We start from the raw sequence: 25462 nt of genomic DNA on the forward strand, positions 1-25462 counted from the left end.
CACAGACATCCTGTTACAGACACTCTGTGAATGAATCCTTACTGTAAAATGACTTCTCACTCCTGAGGTCGTTGCCAAGACTTCTCTAAAACTTGGGAATGGTTGAGAGAGCAGTGATGACCACAGGGAATGGCTAAAAATGAACCTGGTGGTAAAATCCTCACCTGTCCTGTGCTGGAAGGACAGGGTGACACAGCTCTGCTAAGAGCAGCAGGGACAGGACTCAGGGAGACTGAAATGTGCCGTGAATGTTGGGGAGGGGTCACTGGAGACAACAGGGTTAAAGCCTGTGTTTGCAGCCTGACTGAACTGTGGTGTGTCTTTACTGCTTTTTGGATTAGGTCGTAAAAACTGGCCTGGATCAGGGGCGTGATGCTGGATACCTCATTGAATCCCAGGTAAGGAGAGGAGATGCTGGCAGGGCTCAGGCACTGCTGTGGTCAGGGGATCTGTGTTCACCCACACAGAGGGTTCATCACAGCCTGCTGCTTACCCCGTTCCTCCCCCTGTCACGGGCAGGACGCTTTCCCCTAGCCCAGGTTGTTCCAAACCCCATCCAGCCTGGCCTTGGGCACTTCCAGGGATGGGGAGCCTCAACACAAACCCCTCACAGGCAGGGCCGCTCTGGGTGATTGGAGCTGCTCCTCCTGGCTGAGGGAGAGGTTCCACACCCCCCTCTAGGAGCTGGCTGGGGATGTTTCATCTCTCACTCATCTCACCGTGCTGGCACCTGAGCCTCATGTCCCAAACACCATCCAGTCCTGCTTGAGCTTTGCTGGGACTCAGGGAAAGCTGGAATAGAGTTGAATTGAGGATGCAGGACAGACCCTGGTGGGCAGTCCTGCCCAGCAGCTCGTGTGTGATCAGTTTATTCCACACACACACACATAGAGTCTCTGTTTTCCTCAGCCATCCTCATCCCTCCATTTCTCTGCCACAATAAACGACTTATCCCTAATTATTTTTTCCTCAGTGGTCCTGTTTTTGCCACAGTTCTGCTCAAATTTGTTATTTCTGGTGCCACAGAGGCAATTCTGGCTGTGCACAGAGCCACAGGTGGGGTTACCTGGGCATTGCCAGCTCTGCAGGATTGAGTCCCCAGCAGCTCCGCATTCCCATCTGATTATCTCTGTATTTGGGTCACCCCCAAGATCGTTGCCCCTTAAATGCTGATGAAATCCATCCCTCTCCCGCTTCCCTGATGTGCTTTGTAACTCCTTTTGTTCCCTTCTGGTTCCAAGGCCTGCTCTGAGCTGTAGCTGTCACCAGTGCCCTCCTGGCTGTGCCCCATCCCTGCTGCTTGTGCATTCCACCCACGTTTGGTCTGGTGCTGAATAAAAGCCTTGGGATACTCTGTTCCTGACAGCAAAGAATGAATGGGTTTTTTCCCCCCACAACAGCAGCAGGATGGAGATCTTCCCAGAACCCCTGAAGAATAATAAGTGTCAGTGTTGTGGGTTTTTTTACTGCCTCCCTCTCTCCCCCAGGACAGGAGTTTGCAGATTCTCTTCTGGGCTTTGTTTTGGGTATTTTAACTCGCAGGACAGTGGTGAAGGAAGGTATAGGCTGCTCCAGATCACATTCCTTGCTTTTCTTTGGCAAACTTGGCTCCAAAAACTTTTGGTTTGTGTGTGTTTATGCTTTGTGTTCCTCAGAACACTCATGCTGGGTGCTGGGAGGTTATGCAGGCCTTAGATTTTGTTGCTTGTGATCCTCTGAAAATAGGATCAGGCTGCTGCTGTCAGAGAGAGCTGACCTATTTGTAGGGATTTTTGTCAAAGCCTGAGGACACAGCGCTTCCACCTGGATCTGTGGGAACAGTGGCCCCAGTTAATGTGGGGTGTGCAGGAGAGGAAGGGTCTCATGTCAGGGAAATCCTGTCTCTGAGGAACTGGAATCATCAAATCCCAGAATGGTTTGGGAGGGAAGAGACCTCAAAGCTCATCCCATCCCACCCTGCCGTGGGCAGGGACATCTTCCTCTGTCCCAGGCTGCTCCAACCCGGCCTTGGGCACTGCCAGGGATCCAGGGGCAGCCACAGCTGTGCCAGGGCCTCAACACCCTGCCAGGGAACAATTCCTGCCCAAAATCCCATCCAGCCCTGCCCTCTGTCATGGAAAACCATTCCCTGTGTCCTGTCCCTCCATCCCTTGTCCCCAGCCCCTCTCCAGCTCTCCTGGAGCCCCTTTAGGCCCTGCAGGGGCTCTGAGCTCTCCCTGGATCCTTCTCCTCTCCAGGTGAGCACCCCCAGCTCTCCCAGCCTGGCTCCAGCCCTGGAGCAGCTCTGTGGCTCCTCTGGGCTCTCCCCAGCAGCTCCAGGTCCTTGTGCTGTTGGGGAGGAGGAGGTGGTGCAGGCTGGGCTGTGCTGAGCCCAGAAGTTGCCTCTCCTCAGAGGTGACCTGGTCCCTTGTCCCTTTTCTCTCCAGGTTGCTCAGCTGTGCACTCACACAGTGCCTGTCTCCCCACTCCCTGTGTTTTTGATGTGCTGTTTAATCCCAAACTCTGCTTCCCTCTTCCCTTTCTTTCCAGAGTTTTGGCCAGCTCGCAGTGACCAAGGAATCCAAGGCGCTGATGGGGCTCTACCACGGGCAGGTGCACTGCAAGAAGAACAAGTTTGGGACGCCTCAGAAAGAGGTCAAGTAAGTGCCAGTGTGGGATGCCTGAAGGAGCAGTTGGAGGAGCTCTGAAAGGCTCCTGGGACAGAATGGGCTGGAGATGTGTGCATCAGAGCAGAGGTTTCCACCCTCCCCTGCAGCTTGGAGGCCTCACTGCTGTGTGGCCTCACTCACGTGGTACCTGGGTGGATGACAGGAGCTGTGTGAGACTGCCAGCAGCGATGGGATGTTGTCCTGGTTTAGGGTAAATTTGGGAGAAAACCCCTGGATGGGATCCCTCCGGGGAGAAACCTAAACAGCCCCTCCCCACAAACGGTCTGGGAAAGAAATTCCTCAGAGAAAAGTGGAAAAAACTATTTACTTAACAAACAAAGTGCCCACAAGTACAAAGAAGGAATAATATGAAACAATAAAGCCTCTCGTTCTGGAGTGAGATGGCAAATTGAGAAAGTTCTTGCCGTGGGTGTAGCTCGGCTCTCTCTCAGTCTCTCATCAGTCCCAGTCCCTCCGTCGCTGCTGGAAAATGCCGAGCTCCAGGCCCCGGTGCAGCCCCCAGTGCTCCCCTGGGGTTTCAGTCCAGAGCAGGTTTAAACAGTCCCAAGAAAAAGGAAATAAAACAGTCCAGGGAACTTCTCTGCCCTAGCTGTGTAAAACTAACTAAAAGCAAAGAGATCTCTGTCCTGCAGTGTCTCCAAGCCTCTGCACCCAGCCCCGAGAGGAGTGTGGAGTCAGGCAGTTCTCTCAAAACAAACTCCGCGCTTCTCCTTGCTCTTAGAACCAGTTTTAAGGGCACAGAACTCAACATAGAGCACAAACAGAGCAGAGGATTGGGGATGCAAGCATAAAGTCACCTCAGGACAGATGTCCAGCTTTGATTGTGTCTCCTTGTTCCTCCCCTGCAGGACTCTGGCTGTGCTGGGAGCGGGGCTCATGGGAGCTGGGATCGCCCAGGTCTCCGTGGATAAAGGCATCAAGACCATTCTGAAGGACACGGCACAGAAGGGTCTGGACAGAGGCCAGCAGCAGGTCTATAAAGGGTATGTGAGTTCAGGGGGTTTGTTCTGGTGGCACTGGGCTGCCTTTCACCAGGCTGGAAGAGACCTTCAGGATCATCGAGTCCAACCCAGCCCTAACACCTCAGCTAGATCATGGCATCGAGTGCCACATCCAGTCTTTTCTGAAACATGTCCAGGAGTGGTGACTCCACCACCTCCCCAAGCAGACCATTCCAGTACCTTATCACTCTTTCCATGAAAAACTTTCTCCTGATATCCAGCCTGAATTCCCCTTGGCACAGCCTGAGGCTGTGTCCTGTGCTTCTGTCAGTGCTGCCTGCAGAAAGAGCCCAGCCCCAGGTGAGCACAGGCACCTTTCAGGGAGCTGTGCAGGGTGATGGGCTCACCTCTGAGGCTCCTTTTCTCCAGGCTCAACAACCCCAGCTCCCTCAGCCCTTCCTCACAGGGGTTGTGTTCCCAGCCCCTCACCAGCTTCCTTCCCTCCTCTGGACACGCTCAAGGGTCTCAGTGACCACCCTGAGCTGAGGGGACAGAGCTGGACACAGCACTCAATGTCCACCCTGAGCTGAGGGGACAGAGCTGGACACAGCTCTCAATGTCCACCCTGAACTGAGGGGACAGAGCTGGACACAGCTCTCAATGTCCACCCTGAACTGAGGGGACAGAGCTGGACACAGCTCTCAATGTCCACCCTGAACTGAGGGGACAGAGCTGGACACTGCACTCAATGTCCACCCTGAACTGAGGGGACAGAGCTGGACACTGCACTCAATGTCCACCCTGAACTGAGGGGACAGAGCTGGACACAGCTCTCAATGTCCACCCTGAACTGAGGGGACAGAGCTGGACACTGCACTCAATGTCCACCCTGAACTGAGGGGACAGAGCTGGACACAGCTCTCAATGTCCACCCTGAACTGAGGGGACAGAGCTGGACACAGCTCTCAATGTCCACCCTGAACTGAGGGGACAGAGCTGGACACAGCTCTCAATGTCCACCCTGAGCTGAGGGGACAGAACTGGACACAGCTCTCAATGTCCACCCTGAGCTGAGGGGACAGAGCTGGACACAGCTCTCAATGTCCACCCTGAGCTGAGGGGACAGAGCTGGACACTGCACTCAATGTCCACCCTGAGCTGAGGGGACAGAGCTGGACACAGCTCTCCATGTCCACCCTGAACTGAGGGGACAGAGCTGGACACTGCACTCAATGTCCACCCTGAGCTGAGGGGACAGAGCTGGACACTGCACTCAATGTCCACCCTGAACTGAGGGGACAGAGCTGGACACAGCTCTCAATGTCCACCCTTAACTGAGGGGACAGAGCTGGACACTGCACTCAGTGTCCACTCTGAACTGAGGGGACAGAGCTGGACACTGCACTCAATGTCCACCCTGAACTGAGGGAACAGAGCTGGACACTGCACTCAATGTCCATCCTGAACTGAGGGGACAGAGCTGGACACTGCACTCAATGTCCACCCTGAACCGGACACACCACTCAGTGTCCACCCTAAACTGACATCCCAGAACTGGACACAGCACTCAATGTCCATCCTGAACTGGACACAGCACTCAAGATGTGGCCTGACCAGTGCCGAGTACAGGGGCAGAATGACCTCCCTGCTCCTGCTGGCCACACCATCCCAACTGTGACCTTTAGTCACAGTTCTCCTCTGCTGTCGGCATCAGGAACTCCTGACACTGCTGTTCTGCTGCAGGAGCCCCTGGATGTCACAGAAAAGCTTTGTTCTAATGTTGTCCCCTGCAGTGTGCTGGGATATTGCTGTGGGACAGACTCAGTGGCTCAGCCTTAGCTCCTTGGGTAGGCAGAGACCTAAGATTCAGCAGTAGCTTCTAGAGCTAAGGAAAGAGTGATTCTGGCTGCCTGAAGACCAGGGAAGGCATTCCAGAGTTTTCTTCCTCGGTTTCCTTCTTTTCTGCAGAAATAGTGCTCAGCTGTGTGTCATCAGGAACATTAGTGACTGACCCTCAGCTGAGCTGTGGGAGCAGGGCTCAGAACACAGAGTGACAGTCCTGCAGGGTTCAGATGGAGTTTTGGGTGCTGGCTCTGGGAGAGAGACAGGAGGGATTGCTGTGGTGCCCCTCCAGCAGCCTGGCTGGCCCACACAGGAGCTGTGACAGAGCTGTCCCTCCCTAGGCTGAACAGCAAGGTGAAGAAGAAGAGCCTGACATCCTTTGAGAGGGACTCCATCCTCAGCAACCTGATGGGCCAGCTGGACTACAAAGGCTTTGAGAAGGCAGACATGGTCATCGAGGCCGTGTTTGAGGACATCAACGTCAAACACAAAGTGCTGAAGGAGGTGGAGGCTGTGAGTATCGGTCCTGAGCAGCCCCTGGGTGGTGGAGGGTCCTGGGCTGTGCTCCTGCGTTTGTCCCCTCCCCTTTGTGCTGCACTTGGGCTCTTGGTACAAATCAGTTACCCCAGGACGTGGGTGAGCATCAAGGGCAGCCTTTCTGTTCACTGGAGACGTTTCCCTGCTCAATTAAGGAACTGATAGATGATCAATTCCTTCATTCTGACATTCCCTGATTCCTGGGAGCGCTCCCAAAAAAGCTTCCGTTTGTCTGAGGACGTTGATGTGCCAGTGATGTGCTGTGGTATCTCCACACCTCGCAGTCCTTCCCCTGCTGTGCCTGTGTTCTGTTCGAGGGGATTTCACACTGGGGAGAGGGGAGTTCCTGCAGTGTCCCCTGTGCCTGCAGAGGCCTGGCAGAAACACGGAAGCTCTGGGACTGGTATTGCAGACATGGGGAGGGTTCAGGGCACGTCAGAGCTGCCTGACTTGAGCTACTGCTTTGCAATTAGCTTCTAATGAGCAAATCCTCGTTTGCCAGGGTTCCCTGATCTCCCAGGGCTCTGCACATCACACTCCAGATGCAAATGTGGATCCTGTGTGCTGACGCAGCCCCTTCCACCCTTCCCATGTGATCCCTGCTCATTGTGTCCTGTCCCTTGTCCCCTCCAGGTGATCCCTGCTCACTGTATCCTCTCCCCTGTCCCTTCCCAGGTGATCCCTGCTCACTTTGTGCTGTCCCTTGTCCCCTCCAGGTGATCCCTGCTCACTCTGTGCTCTCCCCTGTCCCCTCCAGGTGATCCCTGCTCACTCTGTGCTCTCCATTGTCCCCTCCAGGTGATCCCTGCTCACTGTATCCTCTCCCCTGTCCCTTCCCAGGTGATCCCTGCTCACTTTGTGCTGTCCCTTGTCCCCTCCAGGTGATCCCTGCTCACTCTGTGCTCTCCCCTGTCCCCTCCAGGTGATCCCTGCTCACTCTGTGCTCTCCATTGTCCCCTCCAGGTGATCCCTGCTCACTGTATCCTCTCCCCTGTCCCCTCCAGGTGATCCCTGCTCACTCTGTGCTCTCCCTTGTCCCCTCCAGGTGATCCCTGCTCACTGTATCTTTGCCAGTAACACCTCTGCCCTCCCCATCAGCCAGATCGCTGCTGCCAGCAAGAGGCCTGAGAAGGTGAGTCCCCAAGGCCACGTGCCCTGCACAGAGCTGTCCCTGGTGAGGTGGCTTTGCTTTAGAGGCCTTCTGCTCCCTCCTCAGGGTGTGGCACAGCTCATCCTCTGCTCCCAGTGCAAGCTTGGAGCAAAGAGCTCCTGATCTGGGGGCAGATGGGAGGGAGGGGAAGGTGGATTCATCCCAAGGGGCGTGGTGGTGGGACAGGTCAGCAAATATCAGAAGGTGTTGGTGCACAGAGAAGCTGTGGAAGGTTGGAGCCAGGTGTGGCTTGGGCTCTGCTCCCAGGGAACAACGGAGAGGAAGAGAAGAAATGGCCTCCAGCTGTTCCAGGGCAGGTTCAGCTTGGGTATCAGGAGGAATTTCTTCCTGGGAAAAGTAGTCAGGCATTGGAAGGGGCTGCCCATGGGAATCCCCATGCATGGAGGTATCCAGGGAATTCCTGGATGTGGCACTCGGTGCTCTGGGCTGGTGACAAGGTGGGGATCAGGCACAGCTTGGACTCCATGATCTTGCAGGGCTTTTCCGGCCTCAGTCCATGTGAGCAGGAGCGCTGATTCCTCCAGCCCTGAGGCAGCATTGCACTGGGTACCTGCGGTGCCTGTGAGCATCAGGTGACCTGCTGGAGGTTCCTGTCACCCTGCTGAGCCCCTTCCTCATTTGCTGTGGGACCTGTGTTCCATCCAGATTGCCAGCTGAGCCTCATTTGTTCATCCTTGCAAATAACATCCTCTCGCTGTTCAAATTGCTCCTGTGATGGCTCTTAGCGGGGAAACTCAGAGGAAGTCACTTAACTAATTAGCGCATTCTCTTTAATTAGTCTTGCAGCCTGCAACTCAGCAAGGCGCCCGTGACTTAGGCAGGGCTTGGTGCCAAGCGTGGCTGGCAGGAGGCGCGAAGGTGACACGCTGGTGGCGTGGTCCCGCACAGAAAGCGAGGCACACAGCCGGATAATCTCCGCCTAAACGCTGCTCCCGGGGGAAGGCTGCACTTCCCTCCGTAATGAGCTTCTGGATGGAAGCCTTCTCATCCTTAAATTCACTTCTTCACCGAAGGCATTCACATCCTTAAATTCACTTCTTCACCAAAGGCATTCAGGAGAGTCCCTGAGGGCCGCTCCAGTCTGAGCCCAGCAGACACAGCAGCAGCTCAGGTGCTCCTCCAGGTCACACCGTGCCCATCTTTTCCTCTCCTGCCTCAGGGATTCCCAAGCAGATTTGGCTGCCAGACTGTGAAGTGGTCCTGGAAAAATTGTACCTTAAACCTCGAAGGCAGGAGCTCCTCTGCGTGTGTTGTGTCCTTGGGAAAACCAAGGAGGGAAGGGAATTGGAGAGCACTCCTGTCATGGAGGGACACAGAGTGTGCTCAGGGCCCTGCAGCCCCTGCTGGCCTTCCCTCTGCACTCAGCTTGCCCAGCTGATTCCTCTGGGAGCCAGAACCCATCTGAACCCAGCTCTTCCCTCTGCCAGGTGATTGGGATGCACTACTTCTCCCCTGTTGACAAGATGCAGCTGCTGGAAATCATCACCACGGACAAAACCTCCCAGGACACGGCGGCTTCTGCTGTTGCTGTTGGCCTCAAACAGGGCAAAGTGGTCATCGTGGTGAAGGTGAGGGGACAGTGCACACAGCAGGGGCTGGGTAGTAAATGAAAGGGTTTGTGCACTGTGGGGAGGGTGAAACATGTTTGTGGACGCACTGGCATTGGCTGCTCCTCTGAGAAGTGAAAAGGGAGGTCAGAATGATGCCCAGATGATCCTCACGTGTCCCTCGGAGCAGCCGTGCAAAGCCACCAGGCACAGGTGCAGGGCCAGCACGAGGAGCTGGCACTCCTGCCCCACACAGCTTCCAGGGCATCCCAGGCAGAGCAGGACTGTCAGCACCTCAGCTCCCTGGCAGGCTGCAAGGACAGAGGGTCAGTGAGCAGGAGCACCTCTCTGCCTGGGTTAAATCTTGAGGGAGAGGAGCAGGAATACACAGAAAAGTGGGTTTAGATTGGATATTGGGGACAAATTGTTCCCTGGGAGGGTGGGGAAGCCCTGGCACAGGTTCCAGAGGAGTTGTGGCTGCCCCATTCCTGGAATTGTCTAAGGCCAGGTTGGACAGGGCTTGGAGCAACCTGGGACAGAGGGAGGTGTCCCTGTCTTCTTTCCTGATTCCTGAGGTTGCCAGTGATGCTGAGCACATCTCTCCTGTAGCTGGGAAAACTGGCTTGTCAGAAAGTGCTCTGGGCACCTCCAGACCAGTGAGGACCCTGCTGCTTCCCTGAAGGGCAGTTTGCAGCTCATCCGTTGCTTCCTGACTTTGTGGGGAGCAGCAGAGGTGGAACACCTGGCTGTAGTGGTTTCAGGTTTCAATATTCAAAGCTAGCCGCAGATTGGTTTTGCCACAGCTTTTCTTCAATCAGTGCAAAGCCAGCACACTGGTTTACTCTGGTTTTCCTTGTGCTGAGCACCCTTTCCCTCACCAGCCTGTTGGGTTTGATGAAGCAGCAGCCTGCTCTGGACCTTGCAGGCACTGGTTCAAATAAAAGCACTGGGATTGGAACTCGCAGGGAGCAAGTTCATGGAAGCCTGCAAACACTGCTGAGCTCTACAGGGAGGAAAAAAAAAACAAAAACAAACCTGTTCTAGCAGTCAGTGGCAGAGTGTAGGAGATGGGGTTTGGGGTGTGTGAACTGCAGCCTGGGCAGTGAATAACAGTTGTGGTGCTGCCAAGAGCTCACCTGCCTCCCTGCTTTTCCCCAGGATGGGCCTGGATTCTACACCACCAGGTGCCTGGGGCCGATGCTGTCCGAGGTGGTCCGAGTTCTCCAGGTGAGTGTCCCATCAGCATCCCCCAGACAATCATGGAAATCTCCTCTGCGTTGGGTGTGGACAGGAGAGGATGTGGGTCAGCAGCCCTGGCTCTTGTGGCTGTGCCCAGCCTGCTCTTGGCTCCTGTTTGCAGTCAGTTACTGGAGCTGGGCTCTCTGCCCCACACTGGCTTTTCAGGAGCTCATCCCAAGATCCCATCACTTCCCCTCCTGACTTATTAAAGAAATACATGTGCAGATCTAGTATCGATACCCAACTGTGACAGACAAAAACTCTCTAACAGTTTAAAGTTAGAAAGTTTGTGTTTATTACGGCCAGGCAGCAGGGTGGGATATTTCCCTAATACGTGCTGCAAGATTCACAGGTAATTACAAAGCCTTTTATTTACCAAAGTGTTGAATACCCAAAATACAAATACATATTCATACCCCTGTCACCTCCCATTCCTCGCTTCGTATGCTAATTGGCTAAAAAGGCTATTAAGCATGTGTAGTTTGTTTCCTAAAATGAGTCGGGGGTCTATTCTGGGGAGGGCTCACCCAAAATGAGGAAGTAAGATGAGTCTTCCTCATCCTGACCTTTCTACCTTTTCAATGCATTCATGACAAATGAATCCTTGGTAGAACTTATAGTTTCCTGTGTTCAGTGGGTCCTTTAAGCAGGAAATCTGCAGCTGTCTTATGTCCTATTTACCACATTTTGTTTTTCATTACAAGCACAGTTACACAAACATAAAGCTGACAAGAAATGAGTTACTAAGATCCAGGATAGCTTATCTAAGATCCAGCTTCTGTTAACTGCAAACAAAGCTTACCTATCTACTTCAGCTAATTCAGCAGCTTACTATCTTAACTTTCCTAAAAATCCCTAATTCTTCAAATTTAATGTCTCACTCCAATCCCTGCAGGAGGGCATTGACCCGAAGAAAGTGGATTCCATCTCCACGGCTTTCGGCTTCCCGGTGGGAGCGGCCACGCTGATCGACGAGGTGGGCGTGGACGTGGCCACACACGTGGCCGAGGACCTGGGCAAGGCCTTCGGGCAGCGCTTCGGAGGGGGCAGCATCGACCTCTTCAAGCTCATGGTGCAGAAAGGCTTCTTGGGTGAGCTGCTAAGGTGTTTTCAGCTAAAGGCTGTCCCCTCCATCTGCCTCTCCTGCCTCAGGCAAGAGCAGTGGGAGAGCAGCCCTGGGAATGGGGCGGGAATCCCCCCAGAGAAGCAGTGGTGCTGTTGGATCTAGAGGAGGAATTGTGGCCTGGCACAGCAGCAGTGTTTTGCCAAGGGGTCAGGTGGAGCTGGGTTCCTTTCCCTCTGTCCCTGCTGAGGTGCACAGTGCTGGGAGGATCTGCTCCCCGAGCAGGAGCAGCAGTCACAAAACAAGATCCAAGGGGTCAGGAGGAAACAGGACACGTGGCAGGAGCTGATTTGTCTGCTTTGATCCCCGCAGGTCGAAAGGCAGGGAAAGGATTCTACGTGTACCAGGAGGGAGTGAAGAACAGGAGCGTGAATTCCGGCATGGATGAGATCTTGGCCAAGTTCAGGGTGCCGGCGAATCCTGACGTGTGAGTGCCTGGCTGTGAGGGAAGGCTGGGGCTGGCCCAGGCCCTGCCCAGCTCCTCGTGCTCTGAGCAGCAGCACGAGGTGCAGCGGGTGGTGTTGAGGGATGTGATGCTCCAGGGCTGGAGCCCCTCTGGAGCCAGGCTGGGGGTGCTCACCTGGAGAGGAGAAGGATCCAGGGAGAGCTCAGAGCCCCTGCAGGGCCTAAAGGGGCTCCAGGAGAGCTGGAGAGGGGCTGGGGACAAGGACTGGAGGGACAGGACACAGGGAATGACTTCCCACTTCTGGATGGGATTTGGGGCAGGAATTGTTCCCTGGCAGGGTGGGCAGGCCCTGGCACAGCTGTGGCTGCCCCTGGATCCCTGGCAGTGCCCAAGGCTGTGTTGGAGCAGCCTGGCACAGTGGGAGGTGTCCCTGCCATGGCAGGGGTGGCCCTGGATGAGCTCTAAGGTCCCTTCCAACCCAAACCATTCTGTGATTCCATGACATTGCTGAACACAGAGGCTGATCAAGCCCTTACTTTTTATTCCAAATCCATCTGGACACAATCCTGCGCGCCATGCTCCAGGAAACCCTGCCTGAGTACAAAGGTCGGACGAGAGGAGCCCCAGTGCTCCCTTCCAACCTCCGCCATTCCGTGGTTCTTAGTGCCTGCTTCAGGATATATCACAAAACTTAGCCCTGATCCTCAACCACTCCCAGCCCTGGCCCGGCCCTTTGTCCCAGCTGTGCTGGCCTGGCAGTGCTGTCCCTGCCCAGCCCTCACAGGCTGTGTCCCGCAGCTGCTCGGACGAGGACATCCAGATGCGCCTGGTGACGCGCTTCGTGAACGAGGCGGCCATGTGCCTGCAGGAGGGGATCCTCAGCAGCCCCGTGGAGGGCGACATCGGGGCCGTCTTCGGCCTGGGCTTCCCGCCCTGCCTGGGAGGTGAGTGCTCTGCGCTGGCCTTTGGGCTCCAAAGCCGCTGGCAAGGAGTGAAAGCCAGGTTTGGCATTTTCCGTTGAGGAAATGGCCTCAGGCGACATCGGGGAGGGTGTGGGTTGGATATTGGGAATAATTCCTTTATGGCAATCAGCTGTGCTTTTAAATCCTCATGCCTGGAGGGATTTAAGAGCCCTGTGGGTGTGGCACTTGGGGACATTGGGACAGAGGTAGTCTTGGCACTGCTGTTTGGACTCGACAGTCTCAAAGGGCTTTTCCACCCTAAATAATTCCATGATTCTGATGCATGATTCTGATGATTCTCTTGCTGCTGCTGCTGGAGTTCACCAATGGCTCTTGGACCCGAGGTGATGCTTCTGGCACGTGCCTGAAGTGATTTCCCTCCTTGAGCCAAATTCAGACTGAGGGAGCGGCCCCAAGGGACTTCTTACAAAGGCCTGGAGGGACAGGACGATGAGGAATGGCTTCCCGTGCTTAGACGGGATATTGGGAAGGAATTCTAGGCTGTGAGGGTGTTGAGGCCCTGGCACACATTGCCCAGAGAAGCTGTGGCTGCCCCTGGATCCCTGGCAGTGTCCAGGCCCAGGCTGAACAGGGCTTGGAGCAGCCTGGGACCATGGAAGGGCAGGGCTGGGCTTTGAGGTCCCTTCCCACCCAAACCATCCATGATTCCATGGATTATCCATGTCCCAGCTTGTCCCCAGCACTCAAGTGCCTCTGCCCAGCTCAGGTGAGCAGGGGGCAGAATCTGCCTTACCCTGGGGAGAAGAGTGAATGGGACAAAGCCATGGGATGCTGGGACCCTTCCAGGCACCTTGGTGCATCTCCTTTCTTGTCCCCGCTGTGTTCCTGTCCCCACTCGGTCCCTGTCTCCACTGTGTGTCCCTGTCTGTCCCCGCTGTGTCCCTGTCCTGTGCTCTGTCCCCGTTCTGTCCCCTGCTCTCTCCCTGCTGTGTCCCTGTCCCCTGCTCTGTCCCCACTCTGTCCCTGTCCCCGCTCTGTGTCCCTGTCCCCTGCTCTCTCCCTCCTCTGTCCCTGTCCCCGCTCTGTCCCCTGCTCTCTCCCCGCTATGTCCCTGTCCCCGCTCTGTCCCCTGCTCTCTCCCTCCTCTGTCCCTGTCCCCGCTCTGTGTCCCTGTCCCCACTCTGTCCCCTGCTCTGTCCCCTGCTCTCTCCCTCCTCTGTCCCTGTCCCCGCTCTGTGTCCCTGTCCCCACTCTGTGTCCGTCCCCTGCTCTGTCCCCTGCTCTCTCCTTCCTCTGTCCCTGTCCCCGCTGTGTGTCCCTGTCTGTCCCCGCTGTGTCCCTGTCCCCTGCTCTGTCCCTGTTCTGTCCCCTGCTCTCTCCCTGCTGTGTCCCTGTCCCCTGCTCTGTCCCCACTCTGTCCCTGTCCCCGCTCTGTGTCCCTGTCCCCTGCTCTGTCCCCACTCTGTCCCTGTCCCCGCTTTGTCCCCTGCTCTCTCCCTCCTCTGTCCCTGTCCCCGCTCTGTGTCCCTGTCCCCTGCTCTGTCCCCTGCTCTCTCCCTCCTCTGTCCCTGTCCCCGCTCTGTGTCCCTGTCCCCTGCTCTCTCCCTCCTCTGTCCCTGTCCCCGCTCTGTCCCCTGCTCTCTCCCCGCTCTGTCTCTGTCCCCTGCTCTCTCCCTGCTCTCTCCCTGTCCCTGCTCTGTGTCCCTGTCCCTGCTCTGTGTCCCTGTCCCCACTCTGTCCCTGTCACCGCTGTGTCCCTGTCCCCTGCTCTGTCCCCTGCTCTCTTCCCCGCTCTGTCTCTGTCCCCTGCTCTCTCCCCGCTCTGTGTCTGTCCCCTGCTCTCTTCCCTGCTCTGTCTGTGTCCCCGCTCTGTCTCTGTCCCTGCTCTGTCCCTGTCCCTGCTCTGTGTCCCTGTTCCCACTCTGTCCCTGTCCCTGCTCTGTGTCCCTGTCCCTGCTCTGTGTCCCTGTTCCCACTCTGTCCCTGTCCCTGCTCTGTGTCTCTGTCCCCACTCTGTCCCTGTCCCTGCTCTGTGTCCCTGTCCCCACACTGTCCCTGTCCCCACAGGTCCCTTCAGGTTCGCCGACTCCTACGGCGCCCGGCAGCTCGTGGACAAACTGCGCAAGTACGAGGCCGTGTACGGCAGCCAGTTCACACCCTGCCAGCTCCTGCTGGACCACGCCAACAGCCCCAGCAAGAAGTTCCACCAGTGAGGTGGCCTGGTGACACCCCGACAGCTCCTCCAGCCGGGCCCCGGCTCCCCGCAGCACCCCGTTCTCCGTTAGGTTAATCACCAAAGCTCCCGGGGGAGGGAGGGAGGGAGGGAAGGAAAGAAGGAAGGAAGGAGGGAGGGGGCAGCAGGTTGCCTCATGGCTTTGTAGTCATTTCAAGTGCCTTATGAGCCGCTGTGTGTTGGGCACGTCCGTCCCGTGCCAGCCTGGGCCTGGGGGCGGGAATTCCTGCTGCCTTCACCTCCGTGCCCTGGCCTCCAGAGCTCCCAGTCTGGCCAGTAGCATCCAGCATGTGGCTGGAGCCGAGGCCTTGCCTTTCCAGAAACATCCACCAAAAATAAAGCCCTGTCTCCTGGGTTTGGACTCCTGCTTCTCCTCCCATTTCCCTGAAGGAACGGCTCGAGTCAGGATTGACTGGTTCTCGTGGTGTCTGTGGTGTGCTGGGTCCCACGGAGGGGCAGGATGGCAGCAGCTCAGGACAAAGCATTGTCACCTCTGCCATCACCCAGGGGCTCTGAGGAGCCTGTGCCATCACTGAGGGGCTCTGAGGAGCCTGTGCCATCACCCAGGGGCTCTGAGGAGCCTGTGCCATCACTGAGGGGCTCTGAGGAGCCTGTGCCATCACTGAGGGGCTGTGAGGAGCCTGTGCCATCACTCAGGGGCTGTGAGGAGCCTCTCCCATCACTCAGGAGCTGTGAGGAGCCTGTGCCATCACCCAGGGGCTCTGAGGAGCCTGTGCCATCACCCAGGGGCTCTGAGGAGCCTCTCCCATCACTGAGGGGCTCTGAGGAGCCTGTGCCATCACCCAGGGGCTGTGAGGAGCCTGTGCCATCACCCAGGGGCTCTGAGGAGCTTGTGCCATCACTCAGGGGCTGTGAGGAGCCTGTGCCATCACTCAGGGGCTGTGAGGAGCCTGTGCCATCACCCAGGGGCTGTGAGGAGCCTGTGCCATCACCTAGGGGCTCTGAGGAGCTTGTGCCATCACTCAGGGGCTGTGAGGAGCCTGTGCCATCACCCAGGGGCTCTGAGGAGCCTCTCCCATCACTGAGGGGCTGTGAGGAGCTTGTGCCATCACCCAGGGGCTGTGAGGAGCCTGTGCCATCACCCAGGGGTTGTGAGGAGCCTGTGCCATCACCCAGGGGTTGTGAGGAGCCTGTGCCATCACCCAGGGGCTGTGAGGAGCCTCTCCCATCACTCAAGGGCTCTGAGGAGCCTCTGCCATCACTCAGGGCTCTGAGGAGCCTCCAGCTCCCTCTGCCTTGGGGTGATCCTGGCAGGTGATCCTGGCAGATGGACCTGCCTGTAATTGCAGATCGAGCAGCCAAAGGCCAGAAGGGGCCCCCGTGGGGAGAGATCAAGTTAAACTAAAAGGTTTTAAACCTCCCAGCACCTGTCACTGCCCCCCCCCCCCTTCCTTTCCTGCTCCCTGGCAGGCCCTGGGCCAGGAGCTGAACGCTGCTGCTCTTCAGGTCACCTCTCGGTGTCTTTCAAAGCTCCCAGACCCAAATTGGGCCAAGACATCATCTCATGTGCCTCTGCTGGGTGCTGGGGAAGGCATGGGGCTGGTAACATCCCTTCAGCCCTCCTGGGGAAGTCAGGGAGCCGGGCCTTGGGGTGCCGCTGCGTGCAGGGATGTGCCTGGGGATCCCTCAGGCCAGGGGGGCTTGGGATCCCCCCAGGAACAGCTCTGACAGCAGCATCTGCTCTAGGAGGGGGACATCAATCCCTCCCTAAGAGATGGGAAGGGTCTGCAAGGAGAGGAGAGACCCCTCAGAGCCTCCATCCTTCCCCTCCTCCCCGAGCAAGGACCTTCTCCGGGGGCTCATTACTCTCCCGTACATTTATTACGCTAATCCACAAGGATTAAGTTAAACCAGCCGACGCAAAATCCAGTGTTTTCCAGCCCTTTGGGGCCAAAATTACTGTCCAGTGTTAAAACGGGAAGGAGAGGAGGGCTGGGCAGTGAGGGGGGAGAACCTGCAGCATGAGAGGGACGGGAGCGGGGCCACCCAGAGCCGCGCCCCAGGTGACTTTGGGGGACCCCTCCCCGGGGCGTGGCACTAGATTTTGGGACGCCAGCCCTTGATGAACTGCATGATCTTCTTCACCTGGAGCTTGGTGAGGCGGAAATCGTCGGCCAGGATCTCCTCGCTGAGCTGCACGAAGATGCTGCCGTCGATGCGCTCTCGGGCGAAGAAGCTCACCACGTCCTCCGAGAGGCCGATGAAGCGCAGGCACTTGGACACCTCCTCCAGCGACAGCGCCGAGAGGTCGGCGGGGGGCAGCCAGGCCGGGCCGTCCCCGCTGGGCCGGGGGGCGGCCGGGGGGGCAGCGCCGTCGCCCCGGGCCGCCGGTGGCACCTCGATGACCCCCTGCGCCAGGTACAGGCGGGTGACGCCCTCGGCCCCTCTCAGCGGGGCTGCCCCCCGGATGACGATGCCGTCCCCGTCCAAGCCCTTGGGGGGCCGAGAGGGGGCCGGCGGCTCCTCGGCGGGGGCGAAAGGCTCCGGCGAGGAGGAGGAGGAGGGAGCGGCCGGGGCCGAAGGCGCTTTGGACCACTCGGGACTCTCCGGCCACTCGGCCGAGCCGGCGAAGGGGTTGAGCGCTCCGAAGGGGGCGAAGCGCTTTTGGGGGTGCGGGGGTTTGAGGCGAGGGCAGCTGCGGAAAGGTTTCAGGGGGGGCTCGGACCCCAGCAGCGGCGTGGAGCAGCCGCTGCCCGGCCCGGAGCCCGGCTCGGGGAACGCCCAGGGGTCGGACCAGGAGCCGGGCGCGGGCTGGGCGGGGGGCAGCGGCCGCCCGGGGGACTCGGCAGCCTTGCAGTCGGCCCAGGTGCAGGGGTAGCAGTAGAGCGAGTACGCGTCGGGCGAGGGCGAGGGGCTGCCGCTCCGCGGGGCCGAGCTGGGGGCGGAGAGAGCGGTGTCACCGTCACCCCGGCGCGGTGTCACCGTCACCCCGGCGCGGTGTCACCGTCACCCCGGTGCGGTGTCACTGTCACCCTGGTGCAGTGTCACCATCCTCAGTGCCATGTCACCCTCACCCCGGTGCGGTGTCACCCTCACCCCGGTGTGCTGTCACCGTCACCCCGGTGCAGTGTCACTGTCACCCCGGCGTGGTGTCACCATCCCCGGTGCGGTGTCACTTTCACCCCAGTGCGATGTCACCATCCCCGGTGCCATGTCACCCTCACCCCCGTGTGATGTCACCATCCCCGGTGCGGTGTCACTGTCACCCCAGCGCGGTGTCACTGTCACCCCGGCGCGGTGTCACCATCCCCGGCGCGGTGTCACCAACCCCAGTGCGGTGTCACTGTCACCCCGGTGCGGTGTCACTGTCAACCCAGTGTGGTGTCACTGTCAACCTGGTGTGGTGTCACCATCCTCGGTGCCATGTCACCATCACCCCGGTGCGGTGTCACCATCACCCCTGTACGGTGTCACTGTCACCCCGGTGCGGAGTCACCATCACCCCGGTGCGGTGTCACCATTGCCAGGCTCGGTGTCACCATCACCCCGGTGCATTGTCACCCTCACCCCGGTGCGCTGTCACCATCCCCGGTGCGGTGTCACCGTCACCCCGGTGCGGTGTCACCATCCTCGGTGCCATGTCACCATCACCCCGGTGCGGTGTCACCCTCACCCCGGTGTGGTGTCACTGTCACCCCAGTGTGCTGTCACCATCCCCGGTGCGCTGTCACCCTCACCCCGGTGCGCTGTCACCATCCCCGGTGCCGTGTCACCATCACCCCGGTGCATTGTCACCCTCAGCCCGGCTCGGTGTCACCATCACCCCGGTGCGGTGTCACCCTCAGCCCGGCTCGGTGTCACCATCACCCCGGTGCATTGTCACCCTCAGCCCGGCTCGGTGTCCCCCTGACCCCGGCTCGGTGACTCGGTGTCACCATCCCCGACTCGGTGTCCCCCTCACCCCGCCTCGGTGTCCCCACCCCTGGGCTCCAGGCACCCCCCCACCCACTCCGGTGTCCCCCGAAGCCACTCACCCGTCATGGAGCCCCGAGGAGTAGTAGGAGAGGCTGGGGCTGGGCGAGGGCGCCGGTGCCAGCTTCGGGCAGCGCAGGGCGGCCGGGGGGCTGCAGGGGGCTGCAGGGGGGCGGCTGCCCCGGGGCGGCACCGGGGGCGCGTTCAGCAGCCGGCACTCCTCCTTCACCTGGAACGGGGACAGCGCCGTCAGGGCCCCGGGGGGAGCCGGGGATCCCCGAGGCCCGAGGGGGTGATGGGGGGCTCGGTCCTGCCCGAGATACGAAGGTCTGCATGCGGGTGGGGACACTTGGGGCCCTCCTACCCCACGGTGCGAGGAGACCAAAATATTGGGGTACCCCGTGGTGAAGAGGGGGATGAGATTTTGGGTACCCCATCGTGTAGGGAAGCCCGGGCATCCCAAGGGCTTCAGGCGCTCGGTGGGGCAGAGAGCCCCGGGGAAGCGGGGGTACCGCGGGACGAGGGTGTCCCTGAGCGTCTGGAGATGGGCAGCCCTGGGGAACCGAGGTCTGAGGATTCGGGTGACCAAGCAGAGTCGGGGTGGGACCTCAGGGGACAGCGAGGGAGCCGGGCCGCCAGGACCCCTGCGATGCCATTCCGCATCCCTGCGGACGGCACCGGGCTCTTACCGCCTCCGATTTGGGCGGCACCGGGGGCGGGGTGTCCCCGCGGGGCTCGTCCCCGGGGCGGTGCGGGGACCCCAGCGGGGCGACGGCCCCGAAGGACACGAGGTCGGGCCGGCCGCCGGCGCTGCCGGGCTCGCAGCATCCCTCCGGGCCGGGATTGCTCCACAGCTCCTCGTAGGGAATCTCCGGCTGCTCCTGAGTCCTGAACTCGGGCTCGGCCCAGTCGGGCGTCACGTACTCCCGGTCGGGCTCGGGGAAGTCGGGCAGCGGCGGGCGCGGGGTGCGCCGCGCTCCCTGGCAGCGGGCGGGGGGCTCCCGGGGACCCCCGGAGCCGCAGGCACAGAGCGAGAGGCGCTGCAGGGGCCGGCTGAGCTCCTCGCGGCCGCAGGCGGGCAGGCAGAGCCGCAAGCGCCGCGGGCTCGCACATTCCTCCAGAAAGTCCGGCTTGGCCTCACGCACGGCCCGCGAGTACTCGTCGGGGTTGAAGCGGTCGCGGCAATACGCGGCGCTGTCCCGCAGCAGCTTCTCCAGCTGCGGGTCGCCGGCCAGCAGCCCCTCGGGCAGCTGGAAGCGGGGCATGTCGGTGAGCAGCAGGAAGTGGAAAGGCACCAGCTCCTCCCGGCGCAGGATGCAGCACAGCACCACGGTCTTGGAGATGATGCTGACCAGCTTGTAGCAGTGGCCCTCGCGGATGGCGTGCAGGTCGTAGGGGTTGCGGGCGGGCCGGCTGGGCACGGCCACGTTGACGGGCAGCCGCACCTTCTCGATGATGCTGCGGATGGTGTGCTCGCCCTCCTGCAGGCGCAGCTCCAGCGGGCTGCGGGTGCTGAAGCGGCCCTTGCACTGGAAGGGCAGGCTCAGGCTCTCGTTGGTGCGGTGGTTCACGCAGATCAGGCACGGCATCTTGCCCTTCACCTGCCGCGCCCCCGCCGCCGGCGCCGCCTTGCCCAGCTTGCGCAGGAGGCTGTTGAAGCGCGACTTCTCCTTCACCGTCTTGGCGCACAGGATCTCGGCTTGGCCCATCAGCGTCAGCTCGTCCCCCGCGTTCAGCGTGAAGTTGTAAACCTCGCTGTCCTCGCTGAACTCCCCCGACACCACCTGGCCGCGACAGCCCCGAGGTGGCACCCGCGGCCCCGCGCCGGGCACTGACACCCCAACGCTACCCCTGATGTCCCACCACTACCCCTGATGTCCCATCACTGCCCCTGATGTCCCACCACTGCCCCTGATGTCCCACCACTGCCCCGATGTCCCACCACCGTCCCTGACACCCCAACGCTACCCCTGATGTCCCACCATGATTCCTGATGTCCCACCACTGCCCCTGATGTCCCACCACTGCCCCTGATGTCCCACCACCATCCCTGACACCCTAATGCTACCCCTGATGTCCCACCACTGCCCCTGACATCCCACCACCATCGCTGATGTCCCACCACCACCCCTGATGCTTCACCATTGCCCCTGATGTCCCACTGCCAACCCTGACATCCCACCACTGCCCCTGATGTCCCACCATGATTCCTGATGTCCCACCACCATTCCTGACACCCCAACGCTACCCCTGACATCCCACCACTGCCCCTGATGTCCTATCACTGTTCCTGATGTCCAAACACCATCCCTGACACCTCAACATTACCCCTGATGTCCCACCGCTGTCCCAGATGTCCCACCACTATTCCCAAAGCTCCACCATAATCCCTGAAATTCCACCACCGTCAGGTCCCACCACCATCCCCTAACATCCCACCACTATGCCTGAAATTCCACCACTATCCCTGATGCTCTGCCACAATCCCTGATGTCCCACAACCATCCCCTGATGTCCCACACCCATCCCCTGATGTCCCACAACCATCCCCTGATGTCCCACAACCATCCCCTGATGTCCCACCACCATCCCGAGGTGGTCCCACCACCACTCCCTGCTGTCCCGCTGTCCTCTCCTGCTGTCCCAGCACCGACCCCTGCTTTCCCACACTCCCCCCTTCATTCCCACCACCCTGCAGCGTTGTCCCACCAACACCCCCCACAATCCCACCACTCACCCCTGGTGTCCCACCACCCACCTTTGCTGTCCCACCGTCCTCTCCTGATGTCCCACCGACCCCCCCCAGTCCCCGTTGCCTCTCCCCTATTCCCCAACATTCCCCTCCTGCCCCACCGCTGTCCCCTCCGTGTCCCCCGCTGTCCCCCAGGACCTTCACGCTGAAGGTGATGGCCTCCATGACGAAGATGCGGTCCGGGAAGATGCTGGCCACCTCCTCCACGCTGTTGAAATACTGCACGGGCTCGCGGAGGTCCCGGTCCTGGTCCAGCAGCTTGAACTTCCCTGCGGGGACCCCCGAGGTGAGAGGAGCCCGACCCCCGGCAGGGAGCTGAGGTGCAGCCCCTCAGAGCCACCCGGGGTCCCAGGGCAGCTCTGGGGACACCCCCGTGGGCTTTGCCAGTGTCCAAGTGCTGCGAGGGGACCCCAGAGCATCCCCTGAGCCTGAACCCCCCCTCCGGCAGCACCTAGGGGTCTCTGGGTGGGACAAGGCACGGGGCACACGGGGGGGGTCTCAGCGACGCCGCTGGGCACCCCCAGAGCTGCAGGGACACCCCCAAAAGCGTTCCTGTGAATGGATGGACGCCCCCAGAGCAGCAAGGGGTCCCTGTTACCCCAAAAAATCCCGTCCCAGCCCCGCCAGGGCACAGTGACCCCAAACCCCGGGTGGGAGAGACCCCGGGAGAGGAGCTGGGAGAGGCAGGAGCGGGAGCGGGAGCGGGGGAGCCGCAGCCGCAGCGGAACCGCCGCCGGCATCGGGGACGGGACCTGAGGGGAATTTTAATCCCTGGGACACCAGAGCTCCTCGCTCGGCGCTGGGGGCACCCGAGGCTGGAGCCGGCTCAGCCGCACGTCCCGGGGCACCGCTGGGCACGGCCGAGCCCCCGGACGCTGTTAACACAGTGCCCAGCCCCCGTGCACCCCCCGTGGGACGGGTGATTAACCCCTCCCCCGCTCCATTTCCCATGATTTATTTATTAGCAGGACTCATTACCGCCGTGGAGCACTTAGAGGGGTCATTAAGGCTCTGCCGGCTGCCGGCAGAGGCAGCTCAGCACCTTCGTCTGCGCTGCCGGCCCCAACCCATCCTCATCCTCATCCTTATCCTCATCTTCATCCTCATCCCCATCCCCATCCTCATCCCCATTCCCAACCCCATCCTCATCTTCATCCTCATCCTCATCCTCATCCCCATCCTCATCCTCATCCCCATCCACATCCTCATCCTCATCTTCATCCTCATCTTCATCCTCATCCCCATCCCCATCCTCATCCCCATCCTCATCCTCATCCTCATCCTCATCCTCATCCTCATCCTCATCCTCATCCTCATCCTCATCCTTGTCCCAGCTCCTCCCCAGCTCAGCCCATCCTCATCACCCTCCCTGTCCCCATCCCTTCCTCATCCCATCCCAGCTCACCCCTGTCCCTTTTCCCCACCCCATCCTCATCTCTCTCCCATCCCATGGATCCCATCCCATCCCATCCCATCCCATCCATCCCATCCCATCCCATCCCATCCCATCCCATCCCATCCCATCCCATCCCATCCCATCCCATCCCATCCCATCCCATCCCATCCCATCCCCTGCAGCTCCTCTGGGGCCAGGGCAGCCCCCAAACCAGAGCATCTCCTACCCCACACTGGACCTTACTGGAGCAGCCCCAGCCAGTGAGGGTGGGGACAGGTCCCGGCTCTGCTGGCACAGGGACACCATTCCCTCTGTCCCCATTATCCCCGTTATCCCCGTTGTCCCGCTGCCACCACTGTCACCACTGTCCCCACTGTCCCCGTTGTCCCCTCTGTCCCCACTGTCCTGCTGTCCCCAGTGTCCCCTCTGTCCCCAGTGTCCCCCTCTGTCCCCGCTGTCCCCCCTGTCCCCAGCCCCACACCTGGGTACTGCAGCGGGATGTCGATTTTGGGCCCGATGACGTAGTGCCCCTCCTCCAGGCTGTGGGCTGTCACCGTGGTCCACTGCCGGCACGAGTGGACCAGAAGCACGTCCTGGGCTGTCACCCCCTCCACGCGCTCACCTGCGGGGGGACGGCGCTGTCACCACCGCCACCCCCCCGGCCCCCCCCGGCCCCCCCCGGGCCCCCCCGGCCCCCCCCGGCCCCCCGGCGCCGCTGCCCGGCCGGACGGAGCGAGGGATGAGCAGGTGCCGCTGCCAAGAGCCGCCAGTTGCCCAGGAAACAATTTCTTTGTCCCCCCTGAAAAGCTGCGGCCGCCGCAAACAAGAAGTTTATTGAGTCGGGGCCGGCGCGGGCTCCCCCACCGCCACCCCCGGGAGCGCTCCAGAAACGCGGACCCCCGACCCCCCCGAGGCCCCCGGCACCCCGCTGCAGCCGGGATGGGTCCTGAGCAGGGGACGCGGCCACGCCGGGGTCCCCCCTGCTCCCCACTCAGCCTGGGCTGTGTCCCCGGGAGGGTGCGGAGGGGACACGGTGGCTCCCGGCCCCTCCGGGTGTCACCCGGGAGCGGGGACAGGGGGGAAAACTGGGGGCAGCGGGAGCAGCCACAACTTCCCCCCGTCACATTCCTCCCCTCACCGCCTTGAGGGGCAGCCCCGGCCTCCGCCATCTCGGGAGGATCCGACCAGAGCAGCCCCGGAGCCGGGACAGCAGCTCGGTCTCACCTGGCCCCAGCCTTCCTCCCTCCCTCTCTCTCTCCCTCCTCCTCAGCACTCCAGGCTCCTTCCTTCTCCTGGTCCCTCCAGTTTTTCTCCTCCTCATCCCTTCAGCCTCTTCCATCCTGCTCTTCCCCCTTCCAGCTCCCCTCTCTCCCTCCACCTCCTCCTCACTTCTCCGGTCCTTCTCCATCTTTCCTATCCTCCTCTTCCTCCCTCCACTCCCCATCCCTCCCTCCAAGCCTTCCTCCCTTCCTCCTCCTCACTCTCAAGCCTTCCTCACTTCCCCATCCCTCTACTCTCCGCCGCTCCCTGCTCCTCATCGCTCCACTCTCCCTCCCTCCCTCTTCCTGGTCCCTTCGTCCTTCCTCTCTCCCTTTCCCTCATCACTCCAACCTCCCTCCCTCCTCGTCCTCACTCTCCAGCCTTCCTCCCTCCCTCCCCATCCCTCCGCCTTCCACCCCTCCCTCCTCCTCATCACTCCATCCTTTCTCCCTCCTCCTCATCACTCCAGCCTCACTCTCCGTCCCTCCATCCTCCCTCCCTCCCTCCCCTGGTCCCTCCAGCCTTCCTCCCACCCTCCTCCTCCTCCTCCTCCTCCCCATCGCTCCCTCCCTCCCTCCTCCTTCTCGTCCCTCCAGACTTCGCCCCCCCGCGCCGGGCTCACCCTGCCCGAGGCAGACGAGGGTGGGCAGGCGGCACTGGCTGACGATGGCGTCGAGGGGCAGCGCCGCGGGGCTCCAGCGGAGCCGGGCCAGCCCCGCCGCCAGCTTCTCCATCGCATCGCGGCTCAGGCCGGCCCCGGGCCGGGCTCCATCGCCGCCAGCGCCGGGCCGGGGCCGGGGGGCGGCGGGAGCGGGGCAGGAGGAGCCGCCCCCCGCCCGCCCCCGGCCCCTCCTGCCCGCCCGCCCCGGCAGGCGGAACCCCCCCGGCGGGGGCGGGGGAGGAGGCGGCGGGCGGGGACCCCCGTGCGGGGCATCCCCTCGGAACCGGGCATCCCTCGGAACCGGGCATCCTCGGAACCGGGCATCCCTCGGAACCGGGCATCCCCTGGACCGGGCATCCCTCGGAACTGGGAACCCTCGGAACCGGGCATCCCCTGGGAACCGGGCACCCTCGGAGCTGGGCATCCCTCGGAACCGGGCATCCTCGGAACCGGGCATCCTCGGAACCGGGCATCCCTCGGAACCGGGCATCCTCGGAACCGGGCATCCCTCGGAACCGGGCATCTCCTGGGAACCGGGCACCCTCGGAACCGGGCATCCCCTGGGAACCGGGCATCCCTCGGTACCGGGCATCCTCGGAACCGGGCATCCCTCGGAACCGGGCATCCCCTGGACCGGGCATCCCTCGGTACCGGGCATCCTCGGAACCGGGCATCCCCTGGGAACCGGGCATCCCTCGGAACCGGGCACCCTCGGAACCGGGCATCCCCTGGAATCGGGCACCTTCCCCAGAACCGGGCATCTCCTGGGAACCGGGCATCCCCTGGGAACCGGGCATCCCCTGGGGACCGGGCATCCCTCGGAACCGGG

General features: G+C 60.8%; 2 protein-coding genes across 3 annotated transcripts in view; one reads left to right on the forward strand and one right to left on the reverse strand.

The window, feature by feature from the left end:
- The window catches only part of HADHA (hydroxyacyl-CoA dehydrogenase trifunctional multienzyme complex subunit alpha), a 30359-nt gene extending 15367 nt beyond the window's left edge, over positions 1-14992 (forward strand). The window contains exons 10-20 of the mRNA XM_040060266.1: positions 342-398; positions 2530-2639; positions 3518-3652; positions 5794-5965; positions 7035-7121; positions 8588-8728; positions 9866-9934; positions 10842-11037; positions 11382-11496; positions 12274-12419; positions 14466-14992. Of these exons, the coding sequence (XP_039916200.1) occupies positions 342-398; positions 2530-2639; positions 3518-3652; positions 5794-5965; positions 7035-7121; positions 8588-8728; positions 9866-9934; positions 10842-11037; positions 11382-11496; positions 12274-12419; positions 14466-14611 (1374 nt within the window). The 3' untranslated portion in view covers positions 14612-14992. The remainder of the gene's footprint in view (positions 1-341; positions 399-2529; positions 2640-3517; positions 3653-5793; positions 5966-7034; positions 7122-8587; positions 8729-9865; positions 9935-10841; positions 11038-11381; positions 11497-12273; positions 12420-14465) is intronic.
- A 1462-nt stretch (positions 14993-16454) lies between these two features.
- On the reverse strand, positions 16455-24719 carry GAREM2 (GRB2 associated regulator of MAPK1 subtype 2). 2 transcript variants are annotated; one of them, XM_040060267.1, is made up of 6 exons: positions 24595-24719; positions 23194-23334; positions 21455-21585; positions 19254-20348; positions 18627-18793; positions 16455-17527 (listed from the first exon to the last, which is right to left on the reverse strand). In XM_040060267.1, exons 1-6 carry the CDS (start codon positions 24704-24706, stop codon positions 16690-16692), a joined length of 2484 nt encoding a protein of 827 aa, XP_039916201.1. In that variant the 5' UTR covers positions 24707-24719; the 3' UTR covers positions 16455-16689. The 2 variants fall into 2 exon arrangements, with proteins under 2 accessions (XP_039916201.1, XP_058276018.1); XM_058420035.1 differs by lacking the exon at positions 24595-24719 and adding an exon at positions 23851-24124.
- Positions 24720-25462: the final 743 nt, after the last annotated feature.

The sequence above is a fragment of the Hirundo rustica genome, chromosome 3 (assembly GCF_015227805.2).
Source record: "Hirundo rustica isolate bHirRus1 chromosome 3, bHirRus1.pri.v3, whole genome shotgun sequence".
In the NCBI taxonomy this organism is placed as follows: Eukaryota; Metazoa; Chordata; class Aves; order Passeriformes; family Hirundinidae; genus Hirundo; species Hirundo rustica.